Source organism: Phoenix dactylifera, chromosome 2 (assembly GCF_051530095.1).
Source record: "Phoenix dactylifera cultivar Ajwa chromosome 2, Ajwa_hap1_PhDact_Kaust_v1.1, whole genome shotgun sequence".
In the NCBI taxonomy this organism is placed as follows: Eukaryota; Viridiplantae; Streptophyta; class Magnoliopsida; order Arecales; family Arecaceae; genus Phoenix; species Phoenix dactylifera.
The window spans coordinates 57,038,478-57,055,932 of record NC_143191.1 but is presented as its reverse complement, the minus strand read 5'-3'; the positions used below and the strand labels follow the sequence as shown (position 1 = coordinate 57,055,932).

At 38.5% G+C, this 17,455-nt stretch overlaps 2 protein-coding genes across 7 annotated transcripts in view; one reads left to right on the top strand and one right to left on the bottom strand.

The window, feature by feature from the left end:
* LOC148714969 (ABC transporter G family member 41-like) overlaps window positions 1-17,455 on the top strand; it is a 47,840-nt gene that overhangs the window by 10,794 nt on the left and 19,591 nt on the right. For 2 of the 6 annotated variants that reach the window (XM_089929279.1, XM_089929275.1), the window contains 3 exons: window positions 217-388; window positions 505-759; window positions 1,264-1,683. In XM_089929279.1, coding sequence (XP_089785405.1) covers window positions 217-388; window positions 505-759; window positions 1,264-1,530 — 694 coding nt within the window. In that variant the 3' untranslated portion in view covers window positions 1,531-1,683. Of the gene's footprint in view, window positions 1-216; window positions 389-504; window positions 760-1,263; window positions 1,684-3,562; window positions 3,612-17,455 lie in introns of those variants that run through there. The other 4 variants (XR_016399637.1, XM_089929277.1, XM_089929278.1 and 1 more) reach the window with 4 other exon arrangements.
* LOC103698569 (uncharacterized) lies at window positions 6,509-15,631 on the bottom strand. Its single transcript, XM_089929272.1, has 8 exons — window positions 14,834-15,631; window positions 12,199-14,661; window positions 11,093-12,055; window positions 10,071-10,946; window positions 9,049-9,924; window positions 7,778-8,902; window positions 7,137-7,644; window positions 6,509-7,052 (listed from the first exon to the last, which is right to left on the bottom strand). The coding sequence occupies exons 1-6, from the start codon at window positions 15,173-15,175 to the stop codon at window positions 8,126-8,128; spliced, it is 6,297 nt and encodes a 2,098-aa protein (XP_089785398.1). The 5' UTR covers window positions 15,176-15,631; the 3' UTR covers window positions 6,509-7,052; window positions 7,137-7,644; window positions 7,778-8,125.

The following is a 17,455-nucleotide window of genomic DNA, read 5'->3' as shown; positions in this document are numbered from 1 at the left end:
TGTATGAGCCGTATCGCATAATTTGGAAATCAATCATGATATTTACTCAGTAAACAAACACTGAATGATCGAAACCCTCATATAATATAAGTCCTCAGTGAGTATGCAAATGACCACATGCATTGTACTTAATGTAAGCTTTAAGATAGATTTTTTCTTTTTTCAATCTAGAAGAGCATGTGAAATTAACCCAGATATTCATTACTTTCTCTGAAGAAACAATCAACAAGGTTTGTTCAACATCCTGGCATCGATGTACATCACCACTATCATCACTGGGATAAACAACTGCTCATCAGTTTTACCATTTGTTGCAACCGAACGCACTGTTCTCTATCGGGAAAAATCTGCAGGAATGTATTCTCCATGGGCTTATTCATTTGCACAGGTTTAGCAGCTATCCTACTACCATTCAAATCAGTGTTTCCTATTATTTTATGTACAGGGTAGGATAATTTTTCCCTATATTTGGCAATGATATGCATTTCTCTACTTGTTTTCCAGGTGGTCATCGAGATCCCCTATATATTTCTTCAGGTAGTACTGTTTATGTTCATAGCATATCCAGCAATTGGCTACTACTGGACAGCTTATAAGTTCATATGGTTCTTCTATACCATGTTTTGCACATTGCTCTACTATGTTTACCTTGGAATGTTGCTCGTTTCATTGACCCCGAATATCCAAGTGGCTTCCATATTGGCATCTGTTTGCTACACCTTACTAATTCTCTTCTCAGGCTTTGTGGTGCCTCGTCCAGTAAGTCTATTAACTTTCTCCTCATCAATCTATGGATATTCAGTTAAAAATCAGGTTACTTCCATGTATAAGAACTAAAGATTTCATAGCACTACATCTCTTAAACAAATGAAAAGTACACTTTTGTCCATTTTTTCTCCCAATCTATCAAATATTAAAATTAAGTAAATTAATGTAGAACCAAAAAGAACAAACAGCTCATCTGCTATGCACGACAAGGTAAACCTTCATTCATAAAGGGTATGCATGATATGCTAATGGAATTATTTATTCATAGATTGGTTATTTTGATTGCATGAAATCATGTTCAAAGAGAACTAGAAATATATACATGGCATGCTTGTATAAATACTCATGTTTTAGAGATTGACTTAAATCTTTAAACTACATTATTTTTTTACTGTTAAAATGCATGATTATATGCTAAGGTTCCTACAACAGATTCATGTATGATAAATCATTTGCAATAAGTAAAACTCGCCTTAATTTTTGGCTTCCTTGCAGCAAATTCCAAAGTGGTGGATTTGGTTATATTATGTCTCCCCCTTGTCTTGGACATTGAATGGCCTCTTTACTTCACAGTATGGAGATATAGAGAAGAAGATAATGGTGTTTGGAGAAACTAAATCAATTGCTTCCTTCTTAGAGGACTATTTTGGTTTTTATCACAATCTTTTAGGACTGGTCGGTGTTGTTCTAATTGCTTTCCCCTTCATCTTTGCCTCCCTTTTTGCTTATTTTGTGGGCAAAATGAATTTTCAGAGGAGATAAGGGGGACAAATGTTTCTCTTATTAAATATGTATCAGCCTCTAGAGGGAAGGGGTAGTTATACTATGGTTCAAGTCATGTTCAGATTACCACAAAATTGCTTGGAGATGTTGATGTAAAGTAAAATTGTAGAAAAAGATGCTTTGACAACCTAACTGTACAAACTCCGTTACTGCCATTTTTCACAAGCCTTTTCTTAGCCACACACTATATCTCTAGTTCATGCTACTGTTGTTCGTTTCTTGCAATGCTACTCACCACTTTTGTACTGATTTTCTACTAATTCTTTAATATATTCAGGGGAAGGTTTTCCCTCCTTTTCATTCCAAAGAGAAATTGTAATCATGGCATAAAGCGACCTATATTAGAATTTGTAACGGCAATGTCCGAACAATATAAAGTGCAATTAGTGCAGCCTAGGTCCTTGATGAAGAGGAAACTAACTTTCTATTTCGGATTTATCTAACATGCATGGCAGACTGTCAACAACTTTTAACATAGTCCATTGGCACCTCACTCCTGAGGGCTTACTCTCCAGGAGATACAACATTCGAATCTTGGATATTTTCATATTACTTTAAAAAAACAAAAGACATGGTGGACTCTAAGATTCAGAAATATATCATGTGATAATCAATACACAAGTAACTACATTAAGAAATTGCATTCAAATCTCAAAGTCTACCATGTACAGCAGGCAAGTCCAAGGTGAAAGCTTACTTTTCACTTCATGGAAAACCTAAATTCACACAGTGCAATTGTTAAATCTATCTCCAAAGATATGCATTGTACATCCAAAACTCTAGTAGATTGTAATGGTGACCGGCAAGCAAGCCAGCATTTCAGGCAGGCAAAATAATGATTCTGGATATCAATTATTAACTAGATATTTCCTTGGATAAGGGAGTTATTTTATTTGTTTATTTGGAAATTATGTTCATGTTTTATGTCAAGAGAAACATATAATGCAGTGGGTATTTTTGGAAGTGTGGTATAAAACTAGAATTTTATTTCCATTCTTGACCACCAGTTGTTATTCTCACCAGGAAAGCATGTTGAATTATCTATGTGTTACTAATTTCCCAATAAACATCAAATTTATAGCTCTCACAACAATGATTGGGATGTAATTACTAAAAAGAAGGATTGGCATCTCAGAAAAGTAGATAAGATTCTCCGTTCTATTCTGTTGAATATAGGATGGTGGCAGCAATTTGCAGTCTAAGTCCCAAGTTGCACTAGTTTCAAACCTGAATATAGTCCACATAGAGATTTCATTGCTGCTGCCTGATCTCCCATTGGCTTAAAAACACATCTCTGTTTATAAATTTAAAGTGCATCTTTTACATCACTAAAAATGAATCAAAGGTTTAAACTTTTATTACTATGAAAGAAGGTTTAATGCATCACATAGCACCATAAGTGGGTCTATTAAGCACTTCCCTATTATTAAGTTGGTCTTAGTTCTTCTAACACTCTTGCTAATGTGTCAATGTTCCCTCTATACCTCAGATGCTGATGTAATCCATCATGCCAAGGCAACTCTGGATTTAAGAGTTAAAATTTATGTACTATACAACATACCCAGTCTAAGCACGATGATTATCTATCGGTGTGATCACAATCTGTCATGTTCCCAAGCTACAGTGCTTTTACAAAAATTTTGAATCCAATGGATAGTTACTTATAAACCTGTCCCATAAACAGTTCACCTTATCAATCTTTTACCATTTCACAATTAGATTGCCATATGATTCGATTTCTAAGCTCTTAACAATAAAAAGCATATATCGATTTTTATGTTGCAGCATTTCTGCTTTGATGTGACCAGCAATTCCTTTTAGAAAATTAAATAATGGTTTGGGGTGAGATAGGGATAGTTCCATTGTTCCATATTAATATGACTATTCTTCAATATCATAGTTCAGCAGAGATCCGAAAGGTATTCTTCCTATGAAGTTACACAGCATATGATCTAAAAATGTTACTTCCAATGACTCTTGTCTTCCTCTTTCCAACATGCAAATTTTTCAGGTAGAAAAGTGAAGGAAGGTGGAAGGCGCACCAGATTTCAAATGACGGCGTAAGTTATTTATATTCAGAAAGGGAAAAAAATTTTAAACCTCTCTCATACTCTGAAACACCTTCATGGCTTTTCTTATGTTTCCGCACTTGGAGTACTAGTCTATGGACGCAATGCCAAGCGTCGCCATGATTTTGCACAAGAAATAATCATTTTTGTTCTTTTATAAAATAATCATTAAAAAAGCCAAAGACAGTAATGCATGACAAATTCACGCATGTGATCATCTAAACAACATCAGACAAATGAATTATACATCCAGATGGTCGAAAAAGATAGGAAGAAAGGCATGAAATTTTAATTTTGGATCACATTCAAGCTAAAGAAGTTAAAAGTTAGGGAATATCTATATACACAGCTTAAAAGGTCTGATGGATCGGAGAGGGTTGGTCGAATGGGTCAGACAAAAAAAATTACCATCACGACAAGTTACTTATTAGAGTATAACTCTCTAGGGATTCATTTTAAATGGATGTAATCTTTCAAAACCAATATATCTATATGCAACTTTGCTGAGGTATACAGTGAAGCTAGTGACTCATTATAAGCTCTTCAATAGGCATGGAAAAGGATGCATCCATAGAGAATAGGATATGTGCATAGCCACAAGCAACAAGACTTACCATGTACTTAGAGTCAGCTTTATGAATCTTATCTTTAATTGCCATTTGTTTCAAGCTATAGCAAAAAACAAATAATTTGTCGTAGCATACATATCCAAATTTGTCACCTTTTCTATTCTATTTTGCAAGAACTCAAGTCCCGGTGGGACATCATGCAGGACACCAGGATAAGATAGTACTATGTTCGTCATACTGGCCCGAATTAAGCGGTACGGAGCGTACCGTACCATACCAGTTCGGTACCAGTACCTAACATACACCGAAAAGATTATGTACCGTACCGTACCGACATAGTGCTATTTTAGCACCGATACAGAGTCCGGTATAATCTTGCTTACAACTACATATAATCTTGTCCTACCTACCATCAGATCTCCACTCTGCTAAGAAAATAAAGTGTGTACTTGCTTCATTACCCAGCAATTGCATCCAAATTCTCCATTGCTACTGCCATGGTTCTATGTAAGTCCCGTGACAAAATAAAGCTGCAATAATTTACCCACATATTGAATCTGGGAAACAATTGGACTGATGTAGTTGCTTAGCATTGGTTCTTCAAGGTGTAAAGAGAGAGAGATCTAAACTAGAACTTCAAGTCTTGCGTGAAGTGATCCACAGTCTTCAGAATCACAATCTTCACAATGAGGTTGTCTCATGACACTCCCCTTTCTTTTCAAACTAGCATTAGTCATCAGATTCAACTTTGTGAATGTCTTTATGGCATGAGACGCTTCAATACCACACTTAGGTTCAAGCAGATTACTCTAAGGGTATGTTTGGTTCGCGACCAAAATCAAAATCAGAAGGGATTGGAATATGAATTGGAATCGAAATCAAATTTTTTGATAATTGATTAAATAAAGGGATATTTTTGAAAAATTATTTTTTTTAAGTAAATGAAATGGGATTTGAATACTAGGAGGAGGGCTAGGATTGATTTTGGGAGGATTGGATTTTCCTTTTTAAGGGACTGGAACATTTTCATTCCCCTCTGAAATGGGAATGGGAATGGGACTGCCCCCAAAACCAAACTGCTGGAGTGGGAGTTACTTATTCCCACTAGAAAACTCCTTTAACTTTCTCGACTTTATCCATAAGTCCTTGTCATATCGCCTTAACATATGTGTTGGGTCGAGTTCATCCGACCTCGTCCTCGCCTTCGGCTTCGGCGGCGACAGCGGCAGTGACGATGACATCGATAAGGAATGGTGGGTGTAGGCTGCTGACGGAGTTTGGTCTATTGCAATTCGCTCTTTTCATTCAAAGGTTAGTGCTAGGGTTTAGGATTCGAGCTCAGCTTCCTTCTGATTTTATTACTGTCACTGTTAGTTTTATTTGAATGGGGAATGAAAAGCTAAGATTATGGTTTTGGTTTCTAGATTTGTTAACGATACATCTTCTCTTAGTTCTAAGGTAGTGATTTTTATGGATAAGGACATTGGTAGCATTAAATTTTAGGTAGCATGCCTGATAATCTAGTCCATGCAACAAGAATAGTTGTGGATCTCTCGAAGACTCTGAAAATTAGTCCTTCAATGCGAGTTTGTTGTCTGGAAACATCGTGTAATTAGAATTTCAAGAAATAGTGGCTGGTTTATGGTCATTTAATATATTATAATAAAAAAGGATATGTACCAGTATGGTTTATTAGCAGGAATTTGGTATTTCTTTCTTACTTTTTTTTAAACCTCGCCATATTTATCTATTGGTGCTAAGTCTTTAAAGGCTAGAGTGCCTTCAATAAAATAATATAAGACAAGTCCCACCTCTCCTGACTATTGCTCAGGTTTGCAAAATGCTGGGGAAAAAGAAAAGAAAAGAAAAGATCAATGCACACACATGACATATTGACACCTAGAATTTCTGTTATTCTAAGACCAATCCTAAGATCCACGCTTGTCAAATGTATACTTGTAGAGGTCTGCTAACAAATTTTTATAGGTTCTAAATTTTTGTAGCATTGATTATTGCAGACATCCAGATGTCATAATCATTAAAATCATCAAGCCTTTTCCCCAACTACTTAGAGTCGGCTTTATGGATCCTTATTCATCAAGTATTCTAATTTAGGACTATCTCCAAAGTTATTCCAAGTTTCTCCATACCCTACCAAATCAAGGTGTACTCATGAATGCTTAAAATTTTTGAGCTTTATATAGGCATGTAAAAATCAAGGTGTACTCATGCCTTGTATTTGTGTGTCATGAACCCAAAAAAACAGATTGCTTGTGTTATCATCAATTTGCAAGCTATAAGACACAGCAGGTAGCAATGAAAGCTATAAGTCCTTTTTTATAAACCTTAGTTCTCAGCAAACACAACCACAACAGTGGAAAAGGCGCACCTAAAGTTGCTTCTAGCTTGAATCCACTCTCTTTGCATGGTGCTACCAGTTAAGATCATTTAGGAGTTGATGCTAAGATCATTTGCCAAAAAATAAAAAAGAAGTGATGCCAGGATAATGCCAACAAATAAACAATCAAGCTGGACAAGAAACTGACTTTAAGGAAGATGACAGCAATCAAACTTGGTTAATGTTGACCAAGGATTAAAATATCGGTGACCATACTCATGCCAAACACCTCTAGGCACAGTATGTCTATGTGCCATGCTGGCACATGTTTAATTTTGTATCGAAACAAAAAAGAAATAAAGAAACTTAAAATTTTCTTTAGATAAAAAATTAAGAATGGATTTAGTAGGGTTATGCTGATCCATACCAATGGTTCTGCACTGTTAGCATGCTCAATCATCACACAATCCAACACTTGTTTCTCTTGGGTTCCATCATCAATTGTTTCTTTGTTCTCTGTTTTCTCTGCAAAGATAGATAAAGATACAGAGCAGTTGGTGCCAGTACAATTATTAATTTGGCAATTAGCCAACGTGCAAGTGTAGCTACCTGCAATTTCGTCACGTGGAGGAATAGATGGTTGCCGATCATCTTCTGGAAGCGGGAGTTGAGGGCATCATTCTATTCTTAAGATTTTTGGGAAGAAAAGGCAATTCAGCCCTTCCACCCATATGAGCTTGGGGCAATTCACAAGCTGCAGCTCTTCAAATTCATATCAGTTCTGCTGTGCCAACAGCAAAAATATTAGGCCCTCACAACTATCAACCACCAAGGACTTGAGCATGGATGGGAACAGTCTATCTTTCAAGATTCGGACTCCAAGGCAGTCCTTTATAACCAAGCTTCAAAGAGATGTGAGCTTGGGCAGGCACCGTAGTGGTGGTATTTTCGTGCAACCCCATATGGTCAGCTCTTCAATAACGAGTATGGAGTCTCTTTGCAGAAAGAGTTCCCAAGAATTACTATAGCAAAAATGCTCGATGGATGTCAAATCAGCAAACAGATGCATTATGTTCTCCTATGTGTTCGATATAGTCAGCTTGTTGCCTGAAGTGACCTGGTATATTAGCAAAAGAGAATCAGAAAACTTTGTTGTACATGTGTTCCATACAGAAGAATTAAACAAAACAATCTGAGAATGTACGATTGTGTAAGTTTTAAAGTGATCAAGAATTTAGGATGGAGGGTACCTGAATGCAGTTGATTCTTTGTATTTGGCACTAGTTACTCAATCCAGGGCAATCAACAATTTTCACTGTGTAAGGCATAGATGAGAGTTGATCATCTTGTGGAAGCCGGAGTCGAGAGCATCGTTCTATTCTTAAGATTTTTGTGAGGAAAAGATAATTCAGCCCTTCCACCCGTTTGAGCTTAGGGCAATTGACAAGCTACAACTCCTCAAATGCATATCGGTTCTTCTGCATCAACCGCAAAAATGTTAGCTCCTCATAACTATCAACCACCAAGGACTTGAGCATGGATGGAAGCAGTCTATCTTGCATGACTCGAACTCTAGGACAGTCCTTTATAACCAAGATTCAAAGAGATATAAGCTCGGGCAGATCAGCTTGTGGAAGCCGGAGTCGAGGGCATCGTTCTATTCTTAAAATTTTTGTGTGGAAAAGGCAATTCAACCCTTCCACCAGTTCGAGTTTAGGGCAATTCACAAGCTGCAGCTCCTCAAATGCATCTCGGTTCCAATGCTTCAACCGCAAAAATCTTAGCTCCTCACAACTATCAACCACCAAGGACTTGAGCGTGGATGGGAGCAGTCTATCTTGCAAGACTCGAACTCCAGGACAGTCCTTTATCACCAAGCTTCGAAGAGATATGAGCTCGGACAGATCATCTTGTGGAAGTCGGAGTTGAGGGCATCGTTCTATTCTTAAGATTTTTGGGTAAACAATGAAATTTAGCCCACGCACCCGTTTGAGCTTAGGGCAATTCACAAGCTGCAGCTCCTCAAATTCATATTGGTTTTGCTGCGCCAACAGGAAAAACGTTAAGCCCTCACAACTATCAACCACCAAGGACTTAAGCGTGGATGGGAACAGTTTATCTTCCAAGACTCGAATTCCAGGGCAGTCCTTTATAACCAAGCTTCGAAGAGATGTGAGCTTGGGCAGGCACCGTAGTGGTGGGATTTTCGTGCAACCCCATATGGTCAGCTCTTCAAGTACGGGTATGGAGTCTCTTCGCAGAAAGAGTTTCCAAGAATTACTGAAACAAAGATGCTCAACAGATGTCAAATTATCAAACCCATGCATTATTTTCTCCCATGTGTTCGATGTAGTCAGCTTATTGCCTGAAGCGACCTAGTATATTAGCAAAAGAGAATCAGAGAACTCTGTTGGTGTATGTGTTTCATACAAAAGAATTAAAACAAACAATCTGAGAATGTACGATTATGTAAGTCTTCAAGTGATAAATTGGAGCACTTCAAATTTAGGATGGAGGGTACCTGGATGCAGTTGATTCTATGTATTTGGCACCAATTACTCAATCTAGGGCAATCAACAATTTCCACTTCGTCAGGCATAGATGAGAGCTGATCTTCGACATGTGGAGGAATAGATGGCTGCCGATCATCTTGTGGAAGCCGAAGTTGAGGGCATCGTTCTATTCTTAAGATTTTTGCGAGAAAACGACAATTCAACCCATCTACCCATTCGAGCTTAGGGCAATTTACAAGCTGCAGCTCCTCAAATGCATATCGGCTAGGCTGCGCCAATCGTAAAAATGTTAGCTCCTCACAACTATCAATCACCAAAGACTTGAGCGTGGATGGGAGCAGTCTATTTTGCAAGACTCGGACTCCAAGACAGTCCTTTATCACCAAGCTTCGAAGAGATATGAGCTCGAACAGATCATCTTGTGCAAGCCGGAGTTGAGGGCATCGTTCTATTCTTAAATTTTTTGGAGAAACAATGCAATTCAGCCCTCGTACCCGTTTGAGCTTAGGGCAATTCACAAGCTGCAGCTCCTCAAATTCATATCGGTTCTGCTGCGCCAACAGCAAAAACGTTAGGCCCTCACAACTATCAACCACCAAGGACTTGAGCGTGGATGGGAACAGTTTATCTTCCAAGAATCGGACTCTAGGACAGTCCTTTATTACCAAGCTTCGAAGAGATGTGAGCTTGGGCAGACACCATAGTGGTGGGATTTTTGTGCAACCCCATATGGTCAACTCTTCAGGTACGCGTATGGAGTCTCTTAGCCGAAAGAGTTTCCAAGAATTACTGAAGCAAAGATGCTCCACAGATGTCAAATCATCAAACCACTGCATTATTTTCTCCCATGTGTTCGATGTACTCAGCTTGTTGCCTGAAACGACCTGGTACATTAGCAAAAGACAATTAGAGAACTTTGTTGGTGCTTGTGTTTCATACAGAAGATTTAAAACAAACAATCTGAGAATGTACAATTGTATAAGTCTTCAAGTGATCAATTGGAGCACTTGAAAATTGGGATCGAGGGTACCTGAATGCAGTTGATTCTTTGTATTTGGCACCAGTTACTCAATCCAGGGCAATCAACAATTTCCACTTCGTCAGGCATAGATGAGAGCTGATCTTCGACACGTGGAGGAATAGATGGATGGTGATCGTCTTGTGGAAGCCGGAGTCGAGGGCATCGTTCTATTCTTAAGATTTTTGCGAGGAAACAACAATTCATCCCTTCTACCCGTTCAAGCTTAGGGCAATTTACAAGTTGCAACTCCTCAAATGCATATCGGCTCGGCTGCGCCAGCCGCAAAAATGTTAGGTTCTCACAACTATCAACCACCAAAGACTTGAGTGTGGATGGGAGCATTCTATCTTGCAAGACTCGAACTCCAGGACAGTCCTTTATAACCAAGCTTCGAAGAGATATGAGCTCGTGCAGGTCATCTTGTGGAAGCTGGAGTCGAGGGCAATGTTCTATTCTTAATATGTTTGTGAGGAAACGATAATTCAGCCCTTCTACCCGTTCGAGCTTAGGGCAATTAACAAGCTGCAGCTCCTCAAATGCATATCGGATCAACTGCGCCAACCACAAAAATATTAGGTCCTCACAACTATCAACCACCAAGGACTTGAGCGTGGATAGTAGCAGACAAGATGGTAGGACTCGGACTCCAGGACAATCCTTTATTACCAAGCTTCGAAGAGATGTGAGCTTGGGCAGGCACCATAGTGGTGGGATTTTCGTGCAACCCCATATGGTCAGCTCTTCAAGAACGGGTATGGAGTCTCTTCGTAGAAAAAGTTTCCAAGAATTACTGAAACAAAGATACTCAATGGATGTCAAATCATCAAACCCATGCATTATTTTCTCCCATGTGTTCGATATAGTCAGCTTGGTGCCTGAAGCGACCTAGAACATTAGCAAAAGAGAATCAGAGAACTCTGTTGGTGCATGAGTTTCATATAGAAGAGTTCAAACAAACAATCTAAGAATGTACGACTGTGCAAGTCTTCAAGTGATCAATTGGAGCACTTCAAATTTAGGATGGAGGGTACCTGAATGCAGTTGATTCTTTGTATTTGGCACCAGTGACTCAATCCAGGGCAATCAACAATTTTCACTCTGTATGGCATTGATGAGAGCTGACATTTAACACGTGGAGGAATAGAAAGCTGCCGAACATCTTGTGGAAGCCGGAGTCGAGGGCATCGTTCTATTCTTAAGATTTTTGCGAGGAAACGACAATTCAACCCTTCTACCCATTCGAGCTTAGGGCAATTCACAAGTTGCAGCTCCTCAAATGCATATCGATTCCGATGCTTCAACCGCAAAAATGTTAGGTCCTCACAACTATCAACCACCAAGGACTTGAGCGTGGATGGGAGCAGTCTATCTTGCAAGACTCGGACTCCAGGACAGTCCTTTATCACCAAGCTTCGAATAGATATGAGCTGGGGCAGATCATCTTGTGGAAGCCGAAGTCGAGGGCATCGTTCTATTCTTAATATGTTTGCGAGAAAACGACAATTCAGCCCTTCTACCCGTTCGAGCTTAGGGCAATTAACAAGCTGTAGCTCCTCAAATGTATATCGGCTCGGCTGCGCCAATCGCAAAAATATTAGGTCCTCACAACTATCAACCACCAAGGACTTGAGCGTGGATAGTAGTAGATATGATGGCAGGACTCGAACTCCAGGACAATCCTTTATAACCAAGCTTCGAATAGATCTGAGCTGGGGCAGGCACCGTAGTGGTGAAAATTTCGTGCAACCCCATATGGTCAGCTCTTCAAGTTCGGATATGGAGGCTCTTCGCCGAAAGGGTTCCCAAGAATCACCGAAATAAAGATCCTCAATGGATTGTGACTTATCAAACCTTTGCATTATATTCTTCTGTGTCGGCCTAAGGAATTTCCAATAGTTACTGAAATAAAGATGCTCAACGGATATCAAATCATCAAACCCATGCATTATCTTCTCCCATGTATTCGATATAGTCAGCTTGTTGCCTGAAGCGACCTGGTACATTAGCAAAAGAGAATCAGAGAACTCTATTGGTGCATGTGTTTTACAGAAGAATTAAAACAAACAATCTGAGAATGTACGATTGTGTAAGTCTTCAAGTGATCAATTGGAGCCTTCAAATTTAGGATGGAGGGTACCTGAAAGCAGTTGATTCTTTGTATTTGGCACCAGTTACTCAATCCAGGGCAATCAATAATTTCCACTCTATGAGGCATAGATGAGAGCTGATCTTCTACCATAATCTGAAGTTTAGGACAATTTTGTATAATTAATTCTTTGAGATAAGTAAGGTTTTGCATGCCTGACAGTGATGTCAATTGCTGGCACTCCGCAATATGCAAATATCGAACATTGGATGGCAGTCCTTGCTCTGATAAGAGCCGGAGTTGAGGACAATTATATATCTTCAGATATTTAAGCAAGTGGAGATGATGCAGCCCTGCTATGGATGTGAGTTGCCGGCAACCAGAAATATACACCCTCTCAAGCATGGATGTTGATATGGGTTCGTCCAAATTTCCAAGAGAGTCATGAATGTATAGAGGAAGAGAACTTATTTTTTCACAATTAAATATATGGATTCTTTGAAGTGATGCAAAGGAGAAAGGATCTCCAACCCATTCAGGAAACTTGCAACCACCATACCCTTGTATAGACAAAATTTTGAGGTTGGAGTGAGGTTGAAGATACTCAAGCATCGCTTCCTCTCTTTTTTCATCGGCCAGGACATCCTTATTTTCTGCTTCTAGATGTAGTATTCTGTAGTGTCCAATACCATGCAAAGCACATTTTTCGTTGACCGCATTCCAATGTAGAACCAACTGCTCAAATTTATGCTTATGTTTAAGACCGGCATTTCTAGCATTCTCTATGTTGACCATGTTCCTAAGCCCTGAGATAATGAGAGTTCGGAGGTTCGCCAAGCCCTTCAGTGCTCCTCCTATCCCACCCTGCACTATATAACATCCAAGCAAGCTCTGAAGATTTGTTAGTTTTCCGATCCCAGCTGGCAGGTTGAGAATTACCTTGTTCGCAATTTGTAAGTGGTGGAGGTTAGTAAGGTTGCCTAGGCCGTCTGGTAACTTTGCAAGATTCTCGCAATCAAGTATCAATATCTGTAGGTGATAAAGGAGGCATATTGATTCAGGGAGCTTCTCAATTTCGTAGGATGTGATACATAAGTAGCGCAAGTGCTTCAGATTTCCAAATAAATCTGGTATCTCATCTTTCCTTTCCCAAAAAAACTGTAGAGTCCGTAAACATCTTAGTAGCGGCAGATTCTTGATTATTTCAGGGATTACTCTTCGATCTCCATACCGATGTTGTAATAACAACGTCCGTAAGGCGCTAAAATTATAGCAGCGCAGTGATTTCCCAATATATAAATGGCGAACCTCATTGGGGAGACTAGGTAGCTTCTTATCCACAATTGCCCAGCACTCATTTCCTGCAATAGATTTCGCTAAATCATGTATCATATCATGCATCTTAAACTTAGACCGATAGGAATCAAAGAATGATCTTCTTTGCAAGTCATTGAAGTATTCATTGCCAGTGTCGTCCATTCTTCTTTTACCTCCAGATGTCTCGATGTAACCTTGCGCCATCCACAATCGGACTAATTCATCTTTCTCAAACGCATAATCCTTGGGAAACATGGAACAATAAACGAAACAAGGTTTTAGACGTGCTGGCATGCGGCTATAGCTTAATCTAAGAGCTGGAAAAATCTCATTATTCTCTTCGATTTCCCATACATCATTTTGCATGACATCCATCCAGTCATCTTCAACTGCCATGTGTCTTAGAAGGCTTCCTATTGATTTCACAGCCAATGGTAAACCAGAACACTTCTTGACAATCTGCTTACCGATATCCGCCAAGTGTGGTTGTTTTTCAGGGTCTTGACTACCGAATGCATAATGTCTGAATAATGACCAAGACTGCTCTGGAGACAAGCAGCCAGGATGATAAGGACGCATTGTCTGCATGATCTCAGCGACAGAATAATTCCTGCAAGTCACAATAATTTTTACGGTTTCTGCGCCAACGAAGGGGTTTCTTAACGACTCCCAATGGCTTTGCTGATCATTCCAGACATCGTCGAGCACGAGTAACACTCTCTTACCCTTCAGGCTTTTCTTGAGAGAATCTTGAAGTGTGCTTAGTTGTGTAAGATCACATGAACTTTGAGTAATAGACTCAAGGATGGCCTTTGTTAGCCTTGGAACATCGAAATCATCGGATACGCAAACCCATCCGGTTAGATCGAAATATTCTTCTACCTTGGAGTCGTTGTAGACCAGCTGGGCGATGGTGGTTTTTCCCAGTCCCCCCTTGCCGACAATCGAAATGACGGAGATACCATTTCCCACACCCTCGGAGAACAGCAAATCAATTACCTCCTGCTTGTCGCGTTCCCTTCCATAAATACCCGACTCCTCCACCATGTGGCTGGTTGATGCTGGGTACGGAGCTTTGAGGACCCGTCTCTCTCCATCTTCCTCTCTTAAACGGAGGCGTTCCCGATCCTGCGAGATCTCATCGAACCTCTCCTTGATGTCCCTGATTCTATCCCCCATGCCGTCCGGAGTTGAAACCTGTTGGAGTTTTAAATTTATAAAAAGATTTAATTTTTTTAAAAAAATAAACCAGCCTTACCCTCTGAATTTTAGATGATTTAAATACTTTAGAATACTTATTTTTTCAGATGCTTCTATCCCACATGCCGCCCGTAATTGAAGCCACTCTGCTGGAAAGAGAACCACTTACCTCGTCGTCCCCTTCCACTCGCTTCCTCTCGCGGGAAGCTCGGCCTTCCACTTGGGCTCGCAGTAACTCGTACTCGTACTCGTCCAGCACGTCATCTGCATCATAAGCCACTTCTTTAAGCTCCTTCAGCCAGAGCTTGACGGATTCGTCTCGTATCTCCCTCTCCTCCGCGTCATGGAGCACTGCCTGGATCCTCTTCAATGTTCTCTCCATTTTCTCCAGATCTTTCAGGACACTGCTGCATGGATCCGATGATGAAGACAGCGAGACTGCCGATCTCTGAGCAAAGCCCAGTACTTGGCTGGTTTTTGATAGGATGGAAGAGAGGAAAGCGCTCGCCATCGCACAACCTCGGTTTCCTCCTTGCTCTGCTCGGATAAGACAAGGCAAACAAGGAAGAGGGCTTTGGCTTTCCTTCTCGCTTCCTTCCTATCTCGTTCGCGGAAAGGATGAGCCGGGTCAAGTCAATGGCAAGCAAAGCAGAGACCTCGTTCACTTGGCATACTTCCGTCCAAACATTTCAGCTTCCTAAAGGCAAGCGAAAAAATCTTACCAACAAAGCACGCACACACAATAAAACAAAAAAAAATATATTCCCACCCACTAATTTAAAAAAAAACCAAAAATCAAAAGAAACAAAAATAAACGAAAAGTCAAAAGAAAGAAAAGAAAAAAGTTGAGATCCATGCCCGCGACCATTGGATCATCTTTATTTCGCTTTGAGATATGTATTGATGGACGAATATTGAAGTGGATACAACCGTGACCCTTCATGAAATGAGAAGAAAGAAAATTTCAAATATAGCAATAAGCTTTTTCCAGTAAATCTAGTTTTGGCTTTGCACAATCTTTATACCTATATTCTTTATCAAAGGAGAGAGAAAATTTGACCCCTCTTCAAAATTCAAAAAAATAGAAAGAAATTCATAGAAAAATCTACTCTTCTCGATAAAATTCATTTCTCTACGCACAAAAGGGCAAAAAGAAGATTAAATTAGCATGCAAAAAAAAAAACCATGAGTTAGATTTAGGTTCTCAATGCACAAAAGAGGGGGAAAAAACCACGATTTTGTTTCTCCTTGTACAAAAAAGGAAAAAAAATCAAAAACCCATAATTTGGATTTTCTTCATCAACCCACAAAAAAAAAGGTGAAAAAGGAGGAGTACTCTCCAAAACAAAAAAAATAAAATAATTCATTCAAAGCCAGACTCTTCAAAAAGAAAATCTGTTCATAATATTTCTCTTCAAAAAGCAAATCCATTTGTAATATTTTCTATACCAACAAAAAAGAATTCCATTCAAAAAAGACTTTTCAAAAAGGAAAATTTTGAAAAAGTAAATTAGCAAACAAAAAAAATCATGCACAAAGTAGGCTAAAAAAAATTTGTTTCTTATTTCTTTTTGGAACTCAAAGAAAAAAAGAGAACAATTTTGCTTTTTATTTAAAAAATTGCGATTTAGATTTTTCATTGGAGTCTTTAAAAAGAAAAAATAACAAATTTCATTCGATAGGGCACAAAAAAATAATTCATAATGCATAAAAAAGAAAATTACCCCAAATAAGAGCTTTTTTGGGCTGAAAATACCATTAACGAAAATCCACCAACATCATTAAGGTAAGAAATTTATAATGTACTAAATATTAAAATATATACCAATAATTTTATTTTTCAATTCTAGGTATCTCATATATATTAAAATATCTTATAAGAAATACTGAAATCCTCATAAGAAAACTTTATTTTTCAATTCTAGGGATCTCATATGTATTAAATATGTGATCATATAGGAGAACTTGATTCAATTATTTTTGATAGGAGTACCAAAATCCTCATGGGCAAAACTGTTAACGAACTATATATGACCTATATTTGGAGATAGTATAACCATGATATATTTTAATCAAGCAGAGTTTTCCGATAATAAATATATTAATATTGTATATATATATTATAGGACGGGAACCAATAAAGCTAGAAAAATTTATTAAAAAAATATTATAGGAATTCTATATCTTTGTTTTAACATTCATAATAAACAAAGCCTTCTTATCCGCAAGGCCTAACTGGGTTATATGTGGCATAATCAAATAGATTCAATTGAAGAAATTAGTCATTTTCTTTTACAACTTATTGCTCAATATGATCAACCTAATAAAAAGTTATAACTTTACCATTTCTCTACTTATTCATTTGAAGCATATAACTATTGCTAATTTTTCTTCTCTATTTTTTCATATGTTGAAACAATCACAACATAAATGTTCCAACAAGAATGAAAACAGCCACTCAAATTCAAAAAAAAAAAAATTAAAATCTTCTTCATCAAATCAAAAAGAATCGGATGTCTTCACATAAGCAAACATTTATTTATCATATTACAAACATTCAACTATTATATTAAACAATATATCTTTTCTATTAGCTGATCTTTCTATTAGTGAGATGCTGAAAATAAAATGATTAATAATTATTGATAGGGGGCAAAATGAATCATCCTGCTCAAGATAGGGGACCACCCCATTCTAGCCAAGCAGACCTCAGTGCCGACCAGGTCAAACCTCAGTCCCGCTAAGAGCCAATCTAATTTTGGATTTCACCACAGATCCGACCGGCCTCGGC

What these genes read in the sequence shown, in the direction of transcription:
- LOC103698569 (XM_089929272.1), bottom strand. Translation starts at nt 15,175, where the DNA reads ATGGCGAGCGCTTTCCTCTCTTCCATCCTATCAAAAACCAGCCAAGTA. An exon ending in AAAGAATCAACTGCTTTCAG is followed by an intron (nt 12,056 to 12,198) that starts GTACCCTCCATC and finishes CTAATGTACCAG; the next exon opens with GTCGCTTCAGGCAACAAGCT. An exon ending in AAAGAATCAACTGCATTCAG is followed by an intron (nt 10,947 to 11,092) that starts GTACCCTCCATC and finishes CTAATGTTCTAG; the next exon opens with GTCGCTTCAGGCACCAAGCT.